Source organism: Eleginops maclovinus, chromosome 10 (genome assembly GCF_036324505.1).
Source record: "Eleginops maclovinus isolate JMC-PN-2008 ecotype Puerto Natales chromosome 10, JC_Emac_rtc_rv5, whole genome shotgun sequence".
Taxonomy (NCBI): domain Eukaryota; kingdom Metazoa; phylum Chordata; class Actinopteri; order Perciformes; family Eleginopidae; genus Eleginops; species Eleginops maclovinus.
The window spans coordinates 9282318-9308008 of NC_086358.1; the positions used below are offsets into that span (position 1 = coordinate 9282318).

Consider the following 25691-nt stretch of genomic DNA (forward strand, 5'->3'; position numbering starts at 1 on the left):
GTTGTAAATATATTGTAACCTCATGCTTGTATCTTCTCTTTACACATTCTGGTTGGATGCAAACTGCATTTCATTGTACTATCTGCAATGAAATGAAAGTTGAATATGATCGAATCTAAAAGATAACACTACACATTTCATATGATTTCATTTCAAAAAGGCAATCATTTATTACAGTAGGTTCATAGATGGCCGAACCCCTTTGCCTTCAACTGATGCTGTCTATCATTTACTTCGTTAACCTTTGACCCAAATGTAACATTTTGTCTTACTAACCTTGTTATAGTAAACTCAACATATGTGGTGTTTTTTCAAATAGTGACAGGACATTTCTTTCTGTTATATATGCATTTCAATTCTCTTCGACAGAAAAACTGTCAACATACTTCACTTTCTACTCACTGAACTTGCAAAATTGTCCTCACAATGATGGCGGTTCTTTCAGATACTGCTGTGGCACAAATAGCTTAAAATGCTCTCACCGACACAAGGCACTGAGTCAAAGTACAGTAGCCTAATTAAATTTGTTCTCTATGATAATCTGCAATCAGTATTGCAATTAAAATCATACTGCGCCATACTCATTACCCTATGATTAGAATAATGAGTCATTAACGCTGCAGGAGAGCGAGTTTGAGCCCCAATAGGAAAATTAATGGACCCATCTAAACTGACTTCTGTCTCAGTCAACAGTTTGAAAAACTTTTTCATAGCATGTGACGAAAACAAGAACTAGCTTTCTCCACCGCTCTCGATCCCAACAGGAAGCAGGTTATTGCTTCACGGATCAACTTAAACGGCTTCATGCTTTGCTAAAGTCGGTTATTTCCAGCTGATCAGAAAGCTATCATTGGTTGCAATTAAAGGCATTTATGTGTTGTTTCTATTAAATTCTTTATAGTTAATAATTTGTGTGGGTGTTAGAATGGATCATAGGGTGCTATAATGAAATGCCCAATAGGGTTGTAGGCACAAATAGGATTTTAGTAAGGTGTAGACTTTAGTTTTGTTACCTTTTAAAATGGAATAAAGTGTTAAATATGTCACACTGAATGATAATATATTCACTGTAACCATAACATATTTCCTGTATTTTGTTTATAACAAGAATATAATGATTTCTCCGAACATTGTAACAGAAAAGATGTAGGAGCGGGGGACAGAGGGCTGATGACTCAAAACTAAAGGAGACAATGTGCCCAAAAGCACTGGAATAAATTATCCTGCAATGTCATAATGAATTAATGTGTTTTAAATCTTGGGACGAGTCACATTTAAAACGGTGTCCTTGAATTATCTCAACCCTATTTAATGTTTATTTTGTTGTACACAACAGTTCCTTTACCTATATACCAAATATATTTACACTTTTATCTTTTCAGTTTGACTTTTTATTCTCTTTAGAGCAATAGTTAATCTTATGTTTAAGGAGTAAATGAATACTTTTTTCCAGAAGTTAACAAACCATGTGACAATCACTCTTACAATGCTGGATGCAGCTCATCTCCAATGGTGGTGCAATTGTGTTGAACACAGCATTACCAAAACCAGTCACCATGCCATATTTAGGCAAAGATTGACTTGATTGATCTGGAATTATAAACCTAAACAGAGCTTCTAATATTTGTTATAACTGCGCTATGACTCTGGTGTGCTGAAGAATAAACATGTTTTATCCAGTGACTTAAGGCATGCTCCAGTTTCTGCTTTGCGTCATAACATTTTAAGACTACAATTTCTCTACAAAAGACATAGATAAAGACGTAAAGCTCAGAAACATGTCCTTTGTTCTAGGATGTTTAAGTATCGTGCATCTCATACTGGACAAATTATTAGATTTATATACATAGGCTGTCACTGCCTCCGAACGAAGCTTTGACAAGGGATGGGGGTGGGGACAGCTGCAGCATTGCCACCAGGCAAAACTCCACAGTTATCTCCTCTCCAACTGCTTCCCTTTGATCTCTCTAATCTACCATTTGAAGAAGACAGCATCCAGAGCAGCCACACAGACATTTCCTTGTATTTCGATCTAGGCACACACACTGCACAGTTTGTATTTGCCCCCGAGCCACTGAAGTACATCACAAAATGCAAATGCACTGTATACACATGATTTAAACGTGCGCCACACATTGACTCTTTGAGGTGAGAAATTACACATATTTCATATTCATGTTTTATATAGACCACAGGAATATTTTAAAAAATACAAACGTATACAAAAAATATTTTCATTCATGTGCTTGATATTAAACTAACTGTTTTGATTCTAAAATGTAAAAACAAAATCATAACTCCCCAGAGGCCAAGGTTAACATATTGAAATGCCCAAGCTCAAAATATAATAAAAGGTATGGAAAAGTTAAACAGATAAACACAGAATATTCTCACATTTAGGAAGCTCCTCCTTACAACTTTTGGCATTTTTGCTTGAAAGTAACTAAAACGATTAATTATGGATAGTAAAAATGAATGCAGATTTATCCTTTCAGCTCGACGTATTATACATTCATCTTGAACTCTTGTTTACCGTTTCATTTGCATGCATTTATCTAGAGGTCAAACTATGAACTTGAGACTGGTAAACTGTTTGCTGTCTGAATAAAATAGTTCAACTGAAGTGGTTCTACATTTAAAAACCCTAAATGCAATCTGCCTTTTGCTCCATAGCTGAGCAAAAACAAACAAACACAAAAGACTGAAAATCCCCACACTGCCGTTATCTTTAACAGGCTTCAATTATGCAAGCTAATCTGGGCATATTTCCCTCGGGAGGCAAAGACATAATTGCCAGCAATCTGCGCAGTGATATCAGCTCTGTTCTTGTGTGGCTTTAAAATGACTTGACACATCTGGGAGTGACGGTGTTGTGTTGGTCTGAACTCCACACTCAGTTTAATCAAAAGGGGTCAATTAGCGAAACAAACAAGCGAGGGACTCATTCTGGATGCAGAAGAACTGAAAGAGGGCAGATGGTAGTCAGTAGCCTGCCCTTGAGCAATGGTGTGAAGTCATTGTTGGAAAAACACACAGTGTCAGGGGAGTACTCGCATGCATTTGGTCTGGTGGATCAATGAAAACAACAGATAAAACCTGATCCAACCTCAGCTGCGTGAGAGGCAATTGCATCACCATAACAAAGTGCGACTGACACACACTGTGGAGTAAACAAATGGTCTTACCGAAAAGCATCTCCACGTGTTTTGTGATTCCTCGGCTTGCCACTCTCTCTGTGATTCACTCAGTCTCCTGCCAGTTTATCTCCCATCAGAGAAGTTGAATAAACCAAACAAAGTGCCACCTCGCAGATCTCCGTCTCTCTACTGTGTCCTTCCACTTTGATTCTCTTACGGAGGGGATATCCTTTTTTCCGGTCAACGACACATCTTGGCTGTGATCCAAACTGAACGGTACATACGTGCTTCAATTAAAAGCCTTGCGCTCCACTGGCCTTCATGAGACGTTTGGGAGCGAGGCTGATTGAGAAACAGCGGAGAGGGATAAGAGGCTGAGAGCGTGATGGTGAGAGTCTGAAGAGCAAGTGTGTATTCTTCTCTGTGCATGAGTCTGTAAGAGGGAGCGAGTGAGTAGTGAGTGAAGAAGAGGATGGGGGGGGGGCTGGCAGAGGACTGGCTACCCACAACATGAACATCTCATCTCGCTCCCCCTTCCTCTTCTCCTTCTCAGAACCATTTTCTATTTAGGGTTCACACCTGCATGCTCCCTAAAGAACTATTAGATATAATTTCCTTCCTGGCATTAATTGACAACAATGGCCGTCATTAATCAATCGGTAACTATTCTGCTGAAAGCCCTGCTTGAAATGCAGCTGTGAGATGTTATTCCCCAAAGTTTCCATCAATGAGGAACAAAGCCATCTTAAAACCACATTCAAATGATACATCTTAAATGCAGGGTGTTCTTGAAAAGGTGATTCCAATACGATTAGCTATTACATGTAATAAAAAAAAAGGGGGGGAAAAAGGACAGTAAACTAATGACAGTATGACAGTCACACAAATTGATTAGTTTCTGTTACTCTTACATAAAGTCAATACCTAACTTGCCCAAGAAATGCTAAAATGTAGCTTTTATTTTGTATGTTAAGCAGAAAAGTAAACGACAGCACAGCGCAGAGCTCCAACATGTCACTTCTTGTTGGAAATAAACAAGATAGAAACATAAACAATAAGTCAAACTAAAAGCTTTAAAGCATTAGTCCACAAACCAATAGGTGATCTCATGTTGCTTATGTCCACTATACAGTTTAAGATCGAATCACCTACTTCTGCTGGACCAGGAAGTTGAAGTGGTTTGCTAATTTCCTACAAAAGTCTGTTCACGCTGGAAAAGCCCTCTGATGAACAGGAGATTGCGAAAAACCCTCCTACTTTGTAATAATTTGCTCTTTACCGTGACGTGTATCGTTATCATGATGTGTCAAGCTGAAAATGGAACAACCTTCCCTGCTTTTACATACAAAATAATCGTGAAATTTTCCCCCAGTGGAAGATTTTTTTTCATCATCGACAAGGTTAGTGGCCATTGTGTGAGACTCATGTTGCAAAGTGTTGTAATGTGCCTGGTCGTATATTGTTCTTTATTTGGAATTTCAAATTGTAGATGTTTTAAGTTTCTTTAAAGGTACCATAGAAGGCATCTATCTGGTGTTTTACATTGTTCTATGATGTCTACAAAGAAGGTATATAACTTCGGTTGATCCAAAAAAAAGTCCAGATGTGGTTTTACAGGCCCATTTACTACCCTATGATTTGGTCCTAGAATGAAACAAGCTGAATCGAATGTGGGCGCTCATTTAAATAATTATGACGAGCTCTGCTCTGATTGGCTGGTTTACAAGGAGCAATCCATGGCTGCCACAGAGCCCACAGAAGTAAGTGAAGTTTGCGAAACTGTGAGAGATGAACCATGTAGGCTATTGGCATCCAACCTGACATGTTTGAGTCTTTATCAGGGGAGGAAACCGATGCATTTGAAGAACAGCCAGTTGGTCGGAGATTGGAGAGCAACGTTACAGAGTGGTAAGTGTTAGCTTTAGGGTTTCCAGTAGCTCCTGTATGCAAATGTTGGCGCTGGACTACCGCTGTGATATGCATATTCATGATTTGCACGTGAAGGAGGAAACAATGGTGTTTGAGGTTCACGGTATGTCAGTTCAATGTACCAAACTCTCCTTATTCAACTATGCCAAGGTAAATACAGTGTTCCATTCTATGCAGTCCAGTGTTTGTGTTGATTGATTGCACGGTCCTGTTTGATGAGAATTAATGATTTCTACACTCCTGTTTACATTTCCAATAGGTTGAGTGTGCAGAGGTTTCAATCAAAATACCTGAGTCACTCATGCAGCACATAGTCATTATTTTTTCCTACAGCACTTCAGTGGGACTGATAATAATAATCACCATCATAATTGAATAGCAATGGTTGAGTGTTCAGCCAAAGTAAGCAGTAGAGTAATATTTAAATTAACGGTTTTTTTCTTGCATAAAACCTCAGTTTGGTGTTCTTAAGCTTAAACATTCACTGCAGGTCAAAGGCATAATTCCTTTACATCATTCTTTTAAAGACTGATAAATCATACAAATTAAATTGATTCAAGTATATACTTTTTAGGTTATACTTACTCCAATGCATTGCAAGAAGAAAGACTGTATTTTTAAACCACTCAAATTAGATTGACAGCTACATAAGATTAATAATTTTACAGATTAAGATTAAATGTTCATTGGATGCTCTTGAAGCCTAAGGATCAACTACGAAAGGTCGCTGCTTCAAATCCAGATGGATGTCTTTGTTGCAAGTGGTTCAACAGTCAGATCCCAAGAAAAAGCTAAACAATTGGTCATTTTATAGAATATCATCAAATATGATTTTAAGATATTAAAATACTGAGTGGAGTTTAAATTAATGTAAGTATATGATGTTAAAATAATCTGCAGCTTGAATAATACAGCATAATAACTATAATATAAAGAATTATTACGCAAGATAGACCCTTTCAGTTTATAAACTATAGTTTATTTCAACCAAGTACTGTATAACTTTTACATTATGGTCTAACAAACTATAGTGTAGAGGATATGAATATATTTACATCTTCTCATGGCTCTCAGGTAAACAATTTGTGACCAGTTTGAACATGCCTTTGGATATTAGGATAATACATTAATCCTTAAGAATCACTGCCATGTGAGATATCAACTCATTGCAGAAACACATAGCTGGATATTCATAGAGGCAACACAGAGGCTTGGCTTTCAATGCATTGTTATTCATTCCACAGTCACTGTAATCACTTCAAATAAACACAATTATTCTCACAGCCTGTGCCCTGAAACCCTGGCCTCAAATGTCAAATACAAGTGTCGTCAACTCACACATAGACACACAAAGAAAAAGATACACACACACACGCTGCTTGTGTCTACCCTGTGTGCTCCTTGCTGGCTCCTTGTCTACTCGAATAAGTGCGGCGTGGAAGCACAACACTGACAAATCTTGACAGTTATACACTTGATTTCAGCCTGCTGCATCCTAATACATGTGCGGGGAGATGGCCTCGAGCAGAGCGGATACACACAGCACGCTATCATTGAGCTGCGGACATGCTTAACATCAGCTATGCTTATCTCTATTCAACCTACATGTACTCTGTATGTGCGTATGATTCAGATGCCATGTTATTTATGGAAATCACTGACTTGGTTAAGGGAGGCAGAAACCGAGAAGAAAAAGGATTTACAAAGCCTCTTTTCTCTCAACCTAATTCACCCAGAAAAACCCTTTTTCTGCATTTTAACAAAATTGCAGCCCCTTGCATAAATATCTGTAGGTATTTAAGTGCTTACACTTCCAAATACACATAAGGCATGTTAATATATGATAATATTGGCAAACATAAAAAATGTACTTTTTTTTAAATTCAAAAATCCAGGTGCAGCTCGATGGGTAATCTCCGAGACGTCCCTGACCTGTGCATGACACAGCCATTGGGAATACTGCGTCTGCTCTAACACTATATGCCCTGAGGGTTTTGGTGCCATAGCTGGCAACCACTGAGTCAAAAAATAAATGTCAACATCACTCCTGTTATTCTGTCTCCCTGTCTCCAGCTCCTCTTCCTCCTGCAGGCCTTCAGACTGTGCTGAATGGCCGATGAAAGATCAAGTGAATACTTAAAAATGTCTGCTTATGAAATGAAGCCAAGCAGCACAAAACCCCAGTTGATAAATGTCCCATTTCAAAGTTCACACGGTATGTTTAAGCATGCATGTGCAATGCTATATGTGTTGCTGTGCCTGCAGACATATAGCATTTATAGGTGTTATGCATCTACTGTATGTTTCAGGAGAAGGAAGGATTTAACCTTCAGAAAAGTCAAACTTCAGTGGAGTTCTGTTTGAGAAATGTTGAGATTTTCCATTAGTGATAGGAGAGCTTTGTTCCAGGCAGAAGAAGGACTTAATTTCCCCCTTTCAGTGGGAAGATTGTTATAAAAGCTGCAGGAAATGATAAGAGTCCCTTCTCTTACCAACATAATTTATTTTTATTTTGGATGAGTGTTTGAACATTCATAATGGGAGAATGAAAGAGTGGAAATCCAAGTTTGGTCACACTACTGTGAAACTTGAATTTTCAGCCCGAGATGCAGTGGTGCGTACACGCTGGTATAGGGTGCATATCGACTTAAAAATAGCCAAAGATGCATATCAGTGCACATCTTGCATGCAATGATGATACAGTCTTGTTCATGTTATCTGTGGCATCAACTGCGCACAAGAAATGTGTTCCCTGATTTTATCCTTTAGGCAAAATCTACTTTCAGAAAAGATAAACCCTACAACGTAAAGCAGCATCACAAAAGAGGAGGAGCAGTTCCCTCAGGAAAGTGTGTCTAATTCTGCAGGCATGACATCCGGCTTCGCCCCACGATGGATCTTGCAGGAAAATGCATAAATTAAGGAAAAATGTTTGTTAGATTTTCAACTTTTGTAGATGTGTATAAGATTATAACGGTGCAAAACAAGGCCTAGATTTTAATGCTGCTCCTGATGAGGGTTAGGGGTCTTCAGAATATCATTATTTACTCCATCTGAAATAGACCCATGGAAAAGTGACATACGGTACTTAAATAAGCTTTCAAGTTATTGAAAATGAAAAAAAACCTTCTATTCTGTAATTTTTGCTTTACTCTGAAATAGTGGATTAGTCACCTTTATTGGGCTTCAAATAAAACCAACTTAGAAGTTTAGAGGGACATTGTGTTTGTTGTAACGGCTAACAACAAATTCCCGTCAGATTAACGTAAAGGAGGGCATTTCTGAAAAGACCTATAGATCTTTAGTTTACGCTGTATGTGCAACTTTACCTTGAATGTTCTAAACATCTGGAGCCAACTATGTGTCTGTAATAGTCTCCCTACTAGTTGCTCCTGGTGTGAAGGTTGCCACCTTGCATGGCAGTTCTGCGACTATGGGCGTGTGAGTGAATAGCTGACTGAGACCAACTATTAACTACCTCACAGACAGGCCACAGTATATCCGGCTGGGCAGTGTCCTGTCTGATGTGGTGGTTGGTAGTATTGGAGCCCCACAGGGGACGGTGCTGTCTCCTTTCCTGTTCACCTTATACACCACTGACTTTAAATACAACTCAGAGTCATGAAACCTGCAGAAACTTTGCAGATGACTCTGCAGTGGTAGGGTGTATAATGGATGGACAGGAGGAGGAGTACAGAGCGCTGGTGGATGATTTTGTGGAGTGGACTGGAACAAACCATCTGCTTCTGAATGTGGCCAAGGCCGGGGAGATGGTCATTGACTTCAGGAGGAAAAGGACGTCTCCACAGCCCCTGTGCATTCTGGGAGAGGATGTGGCTGTTGTGGAGGACTACAAGTACTTGGGAGTGCACCTCGATAACGGACTGAACTGGAGGACCAACACTGACACTGTGTACAAGAAGGGGATGAGCCGACTAATTTCTGAGGAGGCTGAGATCCTTCAATGTGTGCAGCAAGATGTTGGAGATCTTCTACCAGTCTGTTGTTGCTAGTGCACTCTTCTTTGCAGCGGTGTGCTGGGGGTCAGCATTAGAGCCGGTGACACCAGCAGACTTAAATAACTGATTAAGAAAGCTGGCTCTGTCATCGGCATTAAACTGGACACTTTTGAAGCTGTGGTGGAGAGGAGGACTCTGTTGTCCATCATGGATAACCCCACCCACCCTCTCCACCTGCAGCTGGAAGGACAGCAGAGCTCCGATTCCATCTCACTGCTCCATAGCCTCTCTTATGAACTGAACATAACATGCACACTTTACACTTAATATTGTACATTTATATTATATTTTATTTGTTATGCTTCATATTGTATTTTGCTGCTGCAACGAAAACATTTCCCAGTTTGAGATGAATAAAGTATTTCTGAGGCAAATTTTAAAGCCTATCCGTTAAGGTTGAAAAGCGCCATAAAAATGCAATTTTATTTCTGAATTTGCCAGCGCATGCAGTATACAGTGGGGCAAAAAAGTATTTAGTCAGCCACCAATTGTGCAAGTTCTCCCATTTAAAAAGATGAGAGATACCTGTAATTTTCATCATAGGTACACTTCAACTATGAGAGACAGAATGGGGGAAACAATCCAGGAAATCACATTGTAGGATTTTTAATGAATTAATTGGTAAATTCCTCGGTAAAATAAGTATTTGGTCACCTACAAACAAGCAAGATTTCTGGCTCTCACAGACCTGTAACTTCTTCTTTAAGAGGCTCCTCTGTCCTCCACTCGTTACCTGTATTAATGGCACCTTTTTGAACTCGTTATCAGTATAAAAGACACCTGTCCACAACCTCAAACAGTCATACTCCAAACTCCACTATGGCCAAGACCAAAGAGCTGTCAAAGGAGACCAGAGACAAAATTGTAGACCTGCACCAGGCTGGGAAAACTGAATCTGCAATAGGTAAGCAGCTTGGTGTGAAGAAATCAACTGTGGGAGCAATTATTAGAAAATGGAAGACATACAAGACCATCAGGAGTGGCTTCGTAAGAAGCATTTCAAGGTCCTGGAGTGGCCTACCCAGTCTCCAGATCTCAACCCCATAGAAAATCTTTGGAGGGAGATAAAAGTCTGTGTTGCCCAGCGACAGCCCCAAAACATCACTGCTTTAGAGGAGATCTGCATGGAGGAATGGGCCAAAATACCAGCAACAGTGTGTGAAAACCTTATGAAGACTTACAGAAAACGTTTGACCTCTGTCATTGCCAACAAAGGGTATATAACAAAGTATTGAGATGCACTTTTGTTATTGACCAAATACTTATTTTCCACAATAATTTGAAAATAAATTCTTTAAAAATCAGACAATGTGATTTTTTTCTCATTTTGTCTCTCATAGTTGAGGTATACCTATGATAAAAATTACAGGCCTCTCTCATCTTTTTAAATGGGAGAACTTGCACAATTGGTGGCTGACTGTTTTGCCCCACTGTATATATATCAGTATATAAATGGTACTTTCAAGTGAGTGTATACCCTAACCTGTATGCACGTCACAAACACATCCTACAGACAATATAAAACGACTCCACTGAGGTCCAGAAGTTTAGTGTGGAGAGCAGTATGTGGAAACTGCTTTCGTCTGTTCCCTTTTTCAAAAGGCCTCCAGTGAGAAGCACCCTATTAAAGTCTCTTTTCATTTGGGCAATCATTTCATGAAGCTAAATAAAGGGAGTGCTAGTTGTGTCAGCTGTGATGGGAATGTGTGTTATTGGGATTGTTCATCGCAGCACATGCTGAATTAAACTTAGTCATCTTCATAGATCTGGAATAACCTCCTATTGTTTGCTCTTCCACGAAATAAGCAAAAATGAGAATGCCTTGTGATAATCCAAAAAAAAAACGTGGCACCTGTGTGTATGAATTTTGTTTTTGTTTACAAGGTTTAACAGAAAATCTGCTTGGCTGCCATTTTCTGCCTAAAAATGTTTTTGGAATCCAGCAGTGACAAATGATGTATCAGCTGCCATATTAAGGGATGCTTAGTACATGGTGTTTTCTGTTGGTTAAATATGAAGCTTCAAGGTTTTCATTGGTTAATTTATAACCGTAATAAGTGTATACATGTTTGAGTTACTACATATTCTTTACAATCTATACTTTAGATCTACAGAAATGTTAGAAATGATCTAAAATCGAATACATAGTGACACATTCATTATTATATAACTATATTATTATTATAAACTTAAAAGACACAGGCAAACACATAGGCGGATTATGTCTTTAAAGCATCATTTAAAGTTATTTTGCTTTTGTGCTCCAGTTGGATTCATCCCAAATATAAACATTTCAGGGCAATTTTTAGCCAGTCACTTGTTTGACTGTGATATTGTCAATTTGACAACAACGCAAACTAGGGGGTGAAACACTGTAGGGTTCATTTGAAATGTACAAACATGGCAGGTGTGAAATGACTGAGTCCCCTGTGTGGTGTAACAACAGGACCCTTCAACCCCGAGGCACTAACACAAATCTGCCGTGAGTCTGTATTTAACTTTCAAATTATTGGGTGAGATCCCTCCATCGCTGTGGCCTACGGCAGTTCAGCTGATGATACTACTTGTTAAAAGTCATGCAATGACAGCAATAGAAATAGAATGAGGTCACAAACACAGTTTCTCAGATTGTATTTGCTTTAAAAGACACACATATGGTCGCAACACAGTCTAAATGAAGGGCGACAGCTTTCACAATGATACATAAGCTGTAACCCAATTCCACAAAGCTAGGTGGTTTTTGAGTATGTCTAAGGTACGGTAAGGGGAAATTAAGTAAATGTAAAACAGTATGCAGACATTTGAAGTGTAATATATTGAGATCAAAGCAAAGCCACCTTTGCATCGTCATTGACCTCTGAATTGTAGAGAGAAGAAAAAGTTATTTTCACCCAAAAAATGGAGTGAGATTCCCAAAAGCATATTTTTCCACTCTAAAGAAGCCGTACAAAAGTTTGCCATCAGCTCAGTTTTCCATAAAAATGACTGTCAAAGCTCCTGATCAGGAATTCAGAAATGTAAAGTATAGCCAAAAATGTCTTCTGCTCCTGATCAGTCTCACACTTTAAAGTATGAAGGATGATCTGCAAAAGCTATTATCTGACAAAGAAAAAGTCAATAACATTCTGATGGTATCAAAATGAGGTTGAAGTGAGGGAGAGAAATTAAACAATGGATAAAGTAATTTGTATTTCATGCACCGCGTTAGATTGGAACAGCTAAATATGTGTAGTAAGCCAACAGAGAGAGACAGCCTCATAAATCAACATTAAAAAGTGCCATCTGATTGGCCAGTTGTTCGTTAGGGTTTTTTTTCCCTGAGAGCTGATTGATCAGGCGGGTCAGCGTGGCAGAGTGACACAGGTGGTATGACTGAAGGTGATTAATGACCCCTCTTCAAAACAGGTGTGCACAAAATGCTTAAAAATGGAGAGGGGCTCTTCTGGAATAGCAAATATGAATCAGCTTCACATTGTCTACAGATGTGAACATTACCAAGACTGTGAGAGAAGAGATATGCGAGGTGAACATATAGACAATATATACAGTGGGGCAAAAAAGTATTTAGTCAGCCACCAATTGTGCAAGTTCTCCCATTTAAAAAGATGAGAGAGGCCTGTCATTTTTTTATCATAGGTATACCTCAACTATGAGAGACAAAATGAGGAAAAAAATCCAGAAAATCACATTGTCTGATTTTTAAAGAATTTATTTTCAAATTATTGTGGAAAATAAGTATTTGGTCAATAACAAAAGTTCATCTCAATACTTTGTTATATACCCTTTGTTGGCAATGACAGAGGTCAAACGTTTTCTGTCAGTCTTCACAAGGTTTTCACACACTGTTGCTGGTATTTTGGCCCATTCCTCCATGCAGATCTCCTCTAAAGCAGTGATGTTTTGGGGCTGTCGCTGGGCAACACAGACTTTCAACTCCTCCAAAGATTTTCTATGGGGTTGAGATCTGGAGACTGGCTAGGCCACTCCAGGACCTTGAAATGCTTCTTACGAAGCCACTCCTTCGTTGCCCTGGCGGTGTGTTTGGGATCAGTGTCATGCTGAAAGACCCAGCCACGCTTCATCTTCAGTGCCCTTGCTGATGGAAGGAGGTTTTCCCTCAAAATCTCACGATACATGGCCCCATTCATTCTTTCCTTTACACGGATCAGTCGTCCTGGTCCCTTTGCAGAAAAACAGCCCCAAAGCATGATGTTTCCACCCCCATGCTTCACAGTAGGTATGGTGTTCTTTGGATGCAACTCTGCATTCTTTCTCCTCCAAACACGACGAGTTGAGTTTTTACCAAAAAGTTCTATTTTGGTTTCATCTGACCATATGACATTCTCCCAATCCTCTTCTGGATCATCCAAATGCCCTCTAGCAAACTTCAGACGGGCCTGGACATGTACTGGCTTAAGCAGGGGGACACGTCTGGAACTGCAGGATTTCAGTCCCTGGCGGCGTAGTGTGTTACTGATGGTAGCCTCTGTTACTTTGGTCCCAGCTCTCTGCAGGTCATTCACTAGGTCCCCCCGTGTGGTTCTGGGATTTTTGCTCACCGTTCTTGTGATCATTTTGACCCCACGGGGTGAGATCTTGCGTGGAGCCCCAGATCGAGGGAGATTAGCAGTGGTCTTGTATGTCTTCCATTTTCTAATAATTGCTCCCACAGTTGATTTCTTCACACCAAGCTGCTTACCTATTGCAGATTCAGTTTTCCCAGCCTGGTGCAGGTCTACAATTTTGTCTCTGGTCTCCTTTGACAGCTCTTTGGTCTTGGCCATAGTGGAGTTTGGAGTATGACTGTTTGAGGTTGTGGACAGGTGTCTTTTATACTGATAATGAGTTCCAAAAGGTGCCATTAATACAGGTAACGAGTGGAGGACAGAGGAGCCTCTTAAAGAAGAAGTTACAGGTCTGTGAGAGCCAGACATCTTGCTTGTTTGTAGGTGACCAAATACTTATTTTACCGAGGAATTTACCAATCAATTCATTAAAAATCCTACAATGTGATTTCCTGGATTTCTTTTTCTCATTTTGTCTCTCATAGTTGAGGTGTACCTATGATAAAAATGACAGGCCTCTCTCATCTTTTTAAATGGGAGAACTTGCACAATTGGTGGCTGACTAAATACTGTTTTGCCCCACTGTATATTCACCTCACAAAACACTAAATGAGCTGAAAAACGCCAATCAGCACAACTTTAGCTGGAAAGCATTTTTTTTGTAGAACTTGCATAGTCGGTGTCTATGATAGCAAAGATTTTTGGGATAGATTTGGGTCCAAATGTTACATTTCTGCATCAGGAAAACAACATAGCAGTGTAAGCTCTCAATACCTGAACCACTTTGACCTTTTTACTGTATTACACATTTTGAGCGTAGCACCCATAAGACTGCACATGCATGTTTATGCCACAATAGGGCATGTCATGCTATTGTTTGATTGTTTTATTCTATATATAAAAAGAATAAGGGTGTTGTGTGCTGCTGCTTTACATGCCTACATCTTGCCTATGGGTCTGTTTCGAAAGTGAAGTAAATAAAAGAATGTTTTTCTACACCTATAATGCCCTTGCAGTCTGAGTGTTGTAACATGAGCAACACTCAATTTTCAGCAATAATATCATTATAATGCTAATAGTTAAACATCATGTATATTTGGTAAAATACTGTTCTATTTTTCTAAAGATATTCTTTGGCTACCGGTGTCTTTATTGACGGAAGTTGAAAGGCGTACACAGAGGGAATGACATGCAAAACTTGTAGCAGGCCAGATTCAAATCCATGTTCTTTGCACAGAGGCTGAGCCGCAGGATATGGCATTAGCTCTAAAAATACATTTTCTAACATATTTATTGATGATATATATGGTAGTACAATTTGGACTTCTAACTTCTCTTTGTCAATATAAATGTATTTCATTTCATTACAAAATCAAGTGTCCCCCCTAGTGTTAAGTAAAGTATATCTGGTTCTGAAAAGAGACCTTCTTGGTACCTGCACTGTCACTTTAGCTTACACTGTTACCGTAGCTGATATTTGGGGCATTTTCTTTGCAACAAACTCTAGCAACAAAAGCTTTGGACTTGGAGACAAAGCAGCATTTTGTTTCTATCACTTATAAAGCCCCCCTCCACGGAGTAAAACATGATTAAAACACTGCAGAAGACAAAATAACAAAAGCCCTGCAGTAAATAGCAATTTGAAGAAGTTCATAATGTTCTGCTTTTGTTCAGACTGTAAGCGCTGTTGATTAAACTTTGAGTCTTTCTCTCGATGTTGAATGTTTCTGTCTAGTAGTAAGTGGTACGTTGTCCTTTTTCAGCTGCTTTTGTTACACAATTACACAAGTTTGAAGATCCATCAATAGCAGTTTTTCAAAGTATTTACATTTGAACTTTTCATCATCGGATAAAGGAGCCCTGATGCTTTTATAAACGGTCACTGTTCTATTTAGATGCTCCTGTCCCTGTTCTACATTATTGCACATGATGTCTCACTGACATGGCTTACTGAGACACTTTAAAAGTGATGGAGCCATCATTAACTTTATTAGTTATGACAGTTCCTTCATTTGGGACTACCTGGCCTCTTCCTGCCACTCAATATCATGTTAATTTACCTTGAAAAGTCAAATCAAAAGAACATTGTCAAGACTTAAAAGTATTCTCATTTAATACTTTACTACAAAATAATAATCACATCCTAGGCAAGTCCTTATCACAAGATCAACTAGATCACAAGATTTTAAAGCAGGTTGGGAAAATAAATTGTGCGTTAGTTGGTAATAATTAAGATGAACTGATAATTCTTGAAGCTCTTCTCTGTAGCATGAACATTGGATGGATGAAGTCTTGTTTTTTTACATTTTCCCCCATACCTCCACCCAGCAGGTGACATATGATATTATGAGAGGACAACAAAGCAGTAAATCAGAGCCTCCCTACCTGTGGTGACGGCCTTGGCCAGTCTGCGCAGCCTCCTCTGGTGCGTCTTCCCTCGGTAGTGGATCTGGGCCTGGGCGCTGGAGTTCAGCTGTATGTTGCACACCTGGCACATAGTGGCACTGCTGCTGCCCTGACGGCGCTCTCGCTTGGCCCTGTGCACTGACGCCACCTTTGTCTCCTCTTCCTCATCATCCTCCTCCTCCTGTCCATCTTGACTCCTGGGAGGAGCGCTGCTATCCAGCGGGTCGGGGGTTTTTGGACGCTTCATATCTGGAGAAAGAAAAAGAAAAAAGGGTATTAATCAGACATGTTGACATGTGAAATAGAAAAAATACAGCCCCCATGTGAGGCATTTCAGCAAAATGGTTGTAGTTAAAGTTTCCACAGGGGGGCAACAGAGCAGCACGGCTCCTTTCAGAGCAGAGTTGCTCTTTCTCTTCAGTGTGATTCAAACTGCAATTATATGAGCACCACCATTACAGTGCTTTTTATTTCACTCTACCAAACAGATTATATACGCAGAAATAAACACCCTTATCACTTTATCTACATCCTTTTACCAGAGCGTTCACTGTCAGCATGCACAAATATAATATACAATCCCATTAAAGAGCTCAAATTAAGGCCAGAGTATATGACATTTTTTATATAGTACAACATGACCCTTAGACATGCATTTAGCTGATAATAATTGCCTATCTCTGGCACAGCACTGCATCAGCGACGTGTACAGTCTGCAGGTAAGTATCTTGTTCCAGCTTCTTTTCTTCAATTTAACAGATAATAAAAGCCGATTCCCGGGGTACAAAAAGCTATATGTTTCTTTGTGTGAGCACACAGCCTTAATACCTGTAATGGCTGAGCGATTGCGGCAAACTGACAGCATAAATCAATCTGCAGTAATAACACGAGCGCTGCTGTCAATGTGGAAATGCTACCGAAAGTCTAACTGAATTCATTGTTTTGGTGCTGCTGTTCATATGATAATGGCATCAATTAAGTCCTCATGGTGTTGGACATTTTATCCTCCTGCCTCGCTGAATGCAACCCCCGCCTAACAGAAAGCAGCACTTGTAAAAATATATCTTAGTCGTTCTGGAAATTCAATTTGACTGGTGAAAGATGAAAGTGGAAGGGAAATGTGTTCACTGGAATTCATCAGGCTCCGACCAGCAGCAGCGACTTCAAAGCTGCAGCCCATCATCACCCTGATTATTTGAATGATGTCTCACTACGGGTTGCCGGTGGATAGGAACATGACTTACAGATGCTGAGGATGGAGATGGTTTGAGGAGCATTTTAACACAACAAGGTGTAGGAAAATAAACAACCCTGCTTCAGAGAGATTATGTTAAACTATTGAAATTTGGAACAGCAAATATGTTTTGAAAGAAATGTAAAGCTGACTGGATTATGTTTTCTGATAACATCATTGCACAATTCTGGCCACCGGCTGCTCTGTATTTTGACTGAAAGTGCGGAATTTCAACCCGCCGTTGCCCTGAGCCCAAGTTGATGTCTTCAATTGCAATTCAGTTCATCGACAGACAAATAATGAGTTTTTGTGCAGAAATAGCAGAAACGGCCGTGTTCAGCCTCGAAAGTATTGAGATTTGCTAATTTTCTGTTATTTATCAGGTTTTGTGCTGACTCAAGAGGACATTCATAACCTAGTCCATCCAATTATTTAAAACAAAGTAACATTTTTCAGTTAATCCACTGACAGATTGAGGAACTAATATTTTCAGCACTACTTTCACTTGGCTGGTACTTTTTGATTAGATTGATGACCATGTACGAATGAATGCAGGTACACATCACAAATCATTAATTGTATTCCCCAAAACAAACCCCAGGGCAGAAATATGCTGGTGTCTGATTTTGAAGAAAATGTCTCAGTTCTGTCAGACAGCTGCTGGATAAGAGCCCAAAATCTTTTGTGAGTAAATGGTGTGCTTCACAGACAGTATTGATGGGTAGAGCACAGACAGGGTCAGTCAGAGGGAGGGGTAGGTTTTCTAACACACTTTAAGGTGGTTTGCATTGACAAGGTCTCTCCATGCAGGAAAAAAATGGACGGTAAAACAGGATGTCAGCTTGCTCATCTTTTTTACACTGTTATGCAAGTTGTCATGTTGTTGAAAACTCAGGAATAGGGATATTTTCATAATCAGAAAATAAGCTAGAGAAACTGTGAGTCATGATGTTCAGGGAATATAACGGAATATCCTGCAGACGGATACCGCGTTAATTATCTGTTTATATTTGAGTAATATTATATGGATGATGATGGTTTTACATACTTTAAAAAAAATTGATAACAATTGACTAAATAGTTTTTTCAATTATTAAACCAGGCAACAGCAATTTGATAAATTACATTTTAATTCAGGTGTAAACCTTTTTTAATGCAGCATCACATGGACAAACCTTCAACCGGATTAACTTTTATTCATTATTTAAACATAGAATATAACTCTATAAAAGTCTCTATTGTCACCAACACTGATCCAGCTATTTCAGTCAGTATCATTATGAATTCAATCGATGCGTTCTGATAAAAAGTGTAATGTTTTTTACTGAGCAGCACTGTGACCCTGCTCCTGTTGCTAATGCCTAATCCTGCACCTTAATGTAGTCTTGGTGTAAACTCTCCATCACACTGGAGCCATCCGCACTGCTCCACTCATCATCTTTATGTGTTCAGCTGGAGTTGGCACCTGACAACCTCATTACAAAACTACTTTTCACAGGTTGCCGCTCAGGGCAGCAGCTGCTGGTCTCTGCTGGCTCTCTGCTCCACAGCCCGGCTCTCCTGACCGAGCCGGCCTCAGCCTGCAGCTGGGAGCGGCCCCGTCCTCTGCTACAGAGATACATCTGAGAATTTCAAAGTAAAAATAGTTGTTTGGCATTCAATCGGAAGTTATGTTTGTTTATTTTTCACTTTAAGAAGAAAAACATAACACATTCTGTGCAGATGGGACTGCTATCTTTTAAAGGACAAAAGAAAACGAAGAAATTAAGAATTCCCGAGCACAATTGGACTGCTAGAAATAAATTAAACCTTAAAGCGGACTGAATGAGAATACTAAAAAAACAAATTAATGCGATAAACTATTGAACTATGCTCATTAAAAAGGAGAGCATCTAATTGAGCGTGATATTGAGCAAATTATCAAGAGAACTGACCAACTTTAAATATCTAACTCCTACCAGCAGAAGATACACAAAATTGTAATTAACAGGGAACTTGTCACTCACAAATGGAATTCGTTTTGCCTTTCCCCACCGCAATATCACCTTCAACACATTTGCTTCCAGAATTATTTCGTACAGGAAAGTGTCATGAGTTTCTTACTGGTGTTGTTATCCAGGCTGGAGATATGAGCTCAGTGTACGTATCCTGTGTCCTTGTTTGAGATGCATCCAAAGGAGCTGCCAGCAGTAGGACCTCTATTTATCATGCAAATAGTTTGTTTGTTGACAAGTTTCATAATACAGAAAGCTCTGAGAAGAGCGCAACATCAGAAACGCAGAACCTTTATCTGTACACGCAGTATCTGTTGTGCTCGCCTCTTGGTAGTGAGATATCTGGCCTCAGCAGCTCTTTAAATACCAGCACTCATCGGCCTGTCTGGCTGCTGGTGCACCACCAGGACAGACAAGCCAAGAATATAAAGCAAAGGTTGTAAATGCTGCTGTACGTACTCTCTCTTTCTCTGACCTGAGTCCCTTTATAAAGTTGAAATCATAGACAAGTAGCATAAGGCAACTTCTTAAAGTACTGTGTTTAGAATCACTAAATATTGTAATATTGTTCAAGTAATTAATTTAATTTACAAAGTAATTTAGTTAATTAAGGTACATCTTATCCTATCTTATCTTAATTACGCCCAATTATTCAAATGTTCATGAGCAAAGACTGCACACATGGCAAAATAAAAACACTACCAGGTTTCCATCCAAGTGTATCAAAGATTTGTGATTTCAGTGAGAAAATAACCAAGATTATTGCCGTGTTTTACTTGCTTTCATCCATTATGTTATTTCAGCAAAGTAAGCAGAAGTTGGCGCCATTTTTTCTTTTTGTTAGACCTTGATAGAAATACTACATTATTTTTGTCCCAATGCACTCGTATTTTTGCTTTTATCGATAGGCCAATTCTTTCAGCTCAGCTATCATAAAACGTATGTTCTGGATTTTGGCGTTTCCCCTCGGCTTTTTATGCTCATACTAAAAATGCGATCAAAAAGTGGATGATGGAACACACCTACTGTAGTACACATAATTTTATAACAAAAGCCAATATCCCGAGTATCAGGTTTTGGTCTTGATAACCGATATATACAGAGATATCTTTGTTATAGATAAGGCATCTGAAACTAGCCGTTTATTGATTTATTGAACTTTTGAAAGGAGAGTGTCAAATAATTCAGTGGAATTACATCCTGCCTTTGCATCTTGTTAAAGGATTCCAAATAATGACCTGGCAAGCAACACAGCAGATATAATTAAGCTCACCTGCTTTAAGTCCTTTTGTGTGACACTTCTCCAACTTTCCTCGTAGCCAACTGCGTGCTCCACATCTTTGCTTTATGATCTGAGACAGCTGCATGTATATGACCTGTCAACTCATAAACTACTCTATCAAGGGCCTCCCCGTAGACTGTAAATATACACTCACGTGTGGCTAGAGGTTAATGGTCTCCACATGGGTCCTACATAACTGAAGACTCAATCACTTTGCTCTTTGACATATAGAGGCTATAGTTTGTCACCTGAACCCATTTTTTAAAAGATATCCCAAATCTAATGCAGTTTCAGAATCCTATGTGAAAAACAGAGTGAGGTCACGTATTTGGTATTGCACGGGAAGACAAAGGGACCTTACCTGCTTTTAAAGAGGCGCTTTATAGCCACAAGGGGGTTGTCACTTATCATAACTGGCCTCAGGTAGAAGGTGGGCAGAGCTAAATGAAGAACCAGTCTCCATATGCAAATACAAATGGATAAAAGGGTGTTAGCAACATTAGCTATTAGCTCAACTTACCAATGTGCTTAAGTTAAGCCCAAGGAAGTCCCCCGATTAGGTCCAAAAATATGTTTTCCCCTTGACTAGCATTGGGAAAGATGTATGTTAATCAGCATGTCATCATATAAGTTGAACAATGCACTTTTAGGTGAATCCCTATAGTGTGCCTGCTCTGTGAGCCCAATGGGAAAGATCAGTGAAAGTTCCAGGGAAGATCCGGGTATTTTGTCCCTCAAAGCTAGATCCAATGAGCCAAGTGAGAACTGTCGTTTAAAGAAAATAAGAAGTAAAAACACACTCTTATTGCTGATCTGGTATCGTGGGATGGTGAATAGAGGAAAAGTCCAACCAGCAGACAGGCAGCTATAAAACTGGCAACCTGATCAACCCGTTTCCTTCAAGCTGCTCTCTCCATCTGTGTGATGAGCTGCCTGCTTTGATGTGCTCTGGTTTCGCACCGGGGGCTTCTTGTTTATCACTGAGCTTTGACAGATAAGGGGATACAAAAAAAAAGCTGTGGCATTTTTCTTTGAATAAACATTTTTGGAAATATCAGGTGTTCTCCACTGACATACAGCTAGCTGTATGTTGCTCAAAGAAAGCAGAAGAGCTTCTTATTTTGACTTTGGTTAAATTGCGTAGCAAGATCTTGTTCCATTAATTAATGATATGATAAAAGCACTTGTCATCATGCGGATCATTGTCCTATATCTTCTCAAGGGGACTTACTACTGAGTGGTAATTCTCTATATATAGCTGCACTTGATTCCCTGCAACTGTATCTATTACACTGTAAAGGCTTGGCTGCTAGTAATGTTTATTTTCTACACTCCGCCTGTTTGTCTCCATACAATGAAAGCCTTTGAAATCCGAAATAATCACATCACAAGATGGCCTAAGAATATATTTCAGGGAAGAAAGTCCTCTGTTTAGACTGACCTTAAAGTGCAACGAGAGAACAAATTCAACACCCTGCAGGATTTTAATCCAGCTGAACCTGTGAACTTTTGAAGCTCATTCTGTTGTGGGATCTAGGAAACTTCCTGGAACGAGCATGTCTAATCCAGATGTGTTAAGTAAGAGACCGTCATCGTTTGTACTCAGGCAGCTGTGAACGGGAAGTGTCGACACAAGCATATGCTGTTTTTATAGTGTTCCAGAGGCTTAGGCCAAGATGTCTTGTCACGTCTCAACTCCTGTCGCCCCCGTTCCAGTAAAACAGCAGCAGACGACAGCAGAGAACATTTTGGCTTGACACGTAAAAACCGGACGCTGGAGAAATATGACTAATATTCCTGGCGTTCCTATTAATCGCTGCATCAGATCTATTTATGAAAGTGATGAGTGTGTCCCGGTGCAATACATCCAGATGAAGATTATCTACCAAGGCAAGACACCACATAAAAAAACGTCAATACCGACATGTCTCTTCACTCCTGACAGTCGAAACGCATACTGAACAAGCGAGCGGCAGGTGGACTACAATTACAGTTGTGTTGCTAGGCAACCCTGCACACATCTGCTGAAAACATGAATTGGAAGCTTTTTTCACTCAAATTGCAGCTCAATTATGGTGTAATTTGCACAGAGAAGGCGAAGAACCGGACAAAAGAGCCGCATTTTACTGATTGGTGGCTGGAGAAAGGCAGCGATAAATGGATGCGAGTGAACTCTGTAAGATGTCAGTGTAACGTCTGCGGAGGTATTGATCTCTGAGCTGAAACAAGGAGGAATTCAGTTAGAGAATAATATTGTTTCAGTTTTGGGACGTTTCAAATACGCACGCCGTTTTTCTTCTTAAATGTTACATCTTTGACATTGAAAATTCCCAAAAGTAATGGATTACATTCTGCATGCTGTCGTCATTGCTCTGGTAACTTAATCAAGGTTCTGGAAATAATTGGGATTCCAGGTCTGATGGTCGTATTATTTGTGGGGTCATGTACTGTCTGTGTCGTCAACTGTTTCTAGTGAGCTTCATGTGGACAGTGTGACCTACAGTACAGCGGGTGTACAAAGCATAAGATCCCCTGCATGTTGTTGGGAATAAACATTACATGTCGTTCAGCTGCCATGTCGTTTTAATTATAAACACTTCAGTACTGTAGAAATGACACTTGATAAGATGACTGCAGGGACTGGGGACTGAACCTCTGACCCTCTGTTCCACACCCGCAAAAAAAATCTATTTGGTTTATATTAGAGAATTGTTTGGTCTTGATTAAATAGCAATAAAGTCGTTTATTTAGCTCTTCAAAATCACAGTTTTCTTTATTTCACAATCTGTGCCTAGCCTCGACTAGGTGCTATAAGAGAGAGCAAGTAGGCTCGCAAAGAGGTTTGAATAAATACTCTTCATTCAAGGCCTTGGTCAGCAAAAGGAAAGCAGTCAGCAGAGGCAAAACAAATCCAAAAAAGGGGGCAGGCGGGAATTAGACTAACAAAAAAAGGGTTAGGTTAGGTATTTTTCACTATTTTATGACATTTTACAGACAAAGATTTATTGTTCATAGTAATATTTTCAATAAATGGCAAAATAATAAAGCAATAAAGATCAAACAATCTGGACTTGCAGCCCTCAAATACAAATACTAAACCCTTTTACAGAACCTTTTGTTAGAAAATGGTAAAGTAAAAGATTGTCCGAAGATGTTTCTCTGTGGTGCATTTAGAGGATGACAAAGAGCTTTTTATTATGAAAGGAGTCCAAGGAGAAGCATGACTCACCTTGAGGGTTCAATAAAGTATAAACACACACAAACAAGACACACACACAGGCACATTAACATTCACAAACACAGTCCCCGCCCCTCAATAACACACTGGCTCGCTATACACACTGTATGTACCGTATAGAGACAACTGTGTTGGCATTCATCCCCTCGCAGCACGAGTGCTATTTTGTGTGTGAGATCTCTATGACAAGGTCATCTACAAAATGTTCCACTCATACATATAATGCAGTGATTCACACTGTTAGGTAAGTGAGTGGGAGCTGTTAAGTGGGAGCATATTTTTAGTCTCTACATTTCCATTGGACACAACTGGGAACATGGGACATCTACACTGTGTATGGTTCTGGAAACATGAAGGCAGTGAAATACACTTTAAAAGACCATGTTATTCTGTAATCTCTGAATGAATTATTGGACTGCAGTCAACTTCTGACAGTAAAAAAAACAAACACTTAATCTGTTTATGTGATGCAACATGTCAGTCTCGTGTTTAAACTTAAACAGGTTTGTTTTACACAAACTGGCCAAACGTGCGTTTTGGTCATTATGAAGTTCTGTTAACAAGAAGCACAGATCAGCAATGTTTGCTGACAGCCTCACATACTTTTATTACATTAATAGGCGAATGAGCCATATAGCAACGTGATGAAAATAATATTGTGGTTATAAAAAGACTTAATGACCCACTAGTGTCTTACAGACCATTCGCAGTTAGTGCCAAGCTGAGGGGTCGGCAACATAAAGTAGATCAAATTTCAGTAGCGCTGAAGTGAGGTAAAGACGCTCACCGTTTATCATTTAGAATGTATTATTTCTTACGTTTTTTGGAGTGACGAGAAGAGAAATGGCAGTGTTACTCTCAAAGAAAAAGAGGAAAATATGTAGCTTCCAGCTAATTCCAGTTCAATCTTAAAGAAGAAGAATTTAAAAAAAGGAATTCAAAATGACAATTAAAGAAAAAGAGAGAAAGAAAATCAGTATTATTTTCATCAATGTCCTGAATCAAACCGAACCCCAGTAGCACGGTAAATTCATGTGCAAATGAACAACCAAGCGCGCACACACAGTTCTCAGGGGTATCTTGGTCGGGTGCCCAACAAATGTCTGTGGTGGTTTGGCATCCATCTTGTATACACCTCACAGCAATCAAAAGATAACACACACAGACACACACACGCAAACCACTGTGTAGCAGGAGATTAGGTCCAATGTTAAACAAAGAGGAGGAAACGCCAGCTCTTTAATTAGACCACTGGTATCGGAGGAGCCACACACAGTTTCTTAGAGAAGAGCCAGAACACACACACACTAACTATTTCTTTATTCTCCAAATATCGCAGCTGTTTTCTTAAAAGTTATTGCCTTGGTGGAGGGAAATAGAAACAATCTAATAACTGTATGGGCCAGTATTTGCCACACACTGTTCGTAACCTTAGAAACTCAGTGGTACTGTCTATTGAGAATAAATCCCTGTCCTTGCACTTAATCTTCCTTCAGCACCAACCTTGACACATTCACTTAAAAAAGGTACTTCTGTTCTCCACATAAACACTGCTGAGCTAGGCAACAGTCAGGAATGACTAAATGTAATCTCCTTCCCCCAGGTGGACGCTCTTCAGCTGACGTGTCTTCCAGCACATGGCAGAGCGGACCGACTGTCATATGGAAACAGAAATAAAATAACCCACACAGAGAATATTTGCACTGGACAATTTGAGTTTTACCGGAGAGTTCCTATACTTCATTATGGTGTTTAACGTTTGAAGGACCACGCTGTGTTAATGCATGTCATTAGCTGGTTTAATATGAAACTTCCTACATGGCATACTTTGTATATCAGTCATCAGAAGCATACCAAAGTTATGGTTACTAGATTTGTTAGTGGCTG

General features: G+C 39.5%; 1 protein-coding gene across 2 annotated transcripts in view; it reads right to left on the reverse strand.

Moving 5' to 3' along the window:
• Nucleotides 1-25691, reverse strand: part of LOC134870484 (zinc finger protein 385C-like) — a 58077-nt gene that overhangs the window by 20438 nt on the left and 11948 nt on the right. For both annotated transcript variants that reach the window (XM_063892668.1, XM_063892667.1), the window contains exon 2: nt 16036-16305. In XM_063892668.1, coding sequence (XP_063748738.1) covers nt 16036-16305 — 270 coding nt within the window. The remainder of the gene's footprint in view (nt 1-16035; nt 16306-25691) is intronic.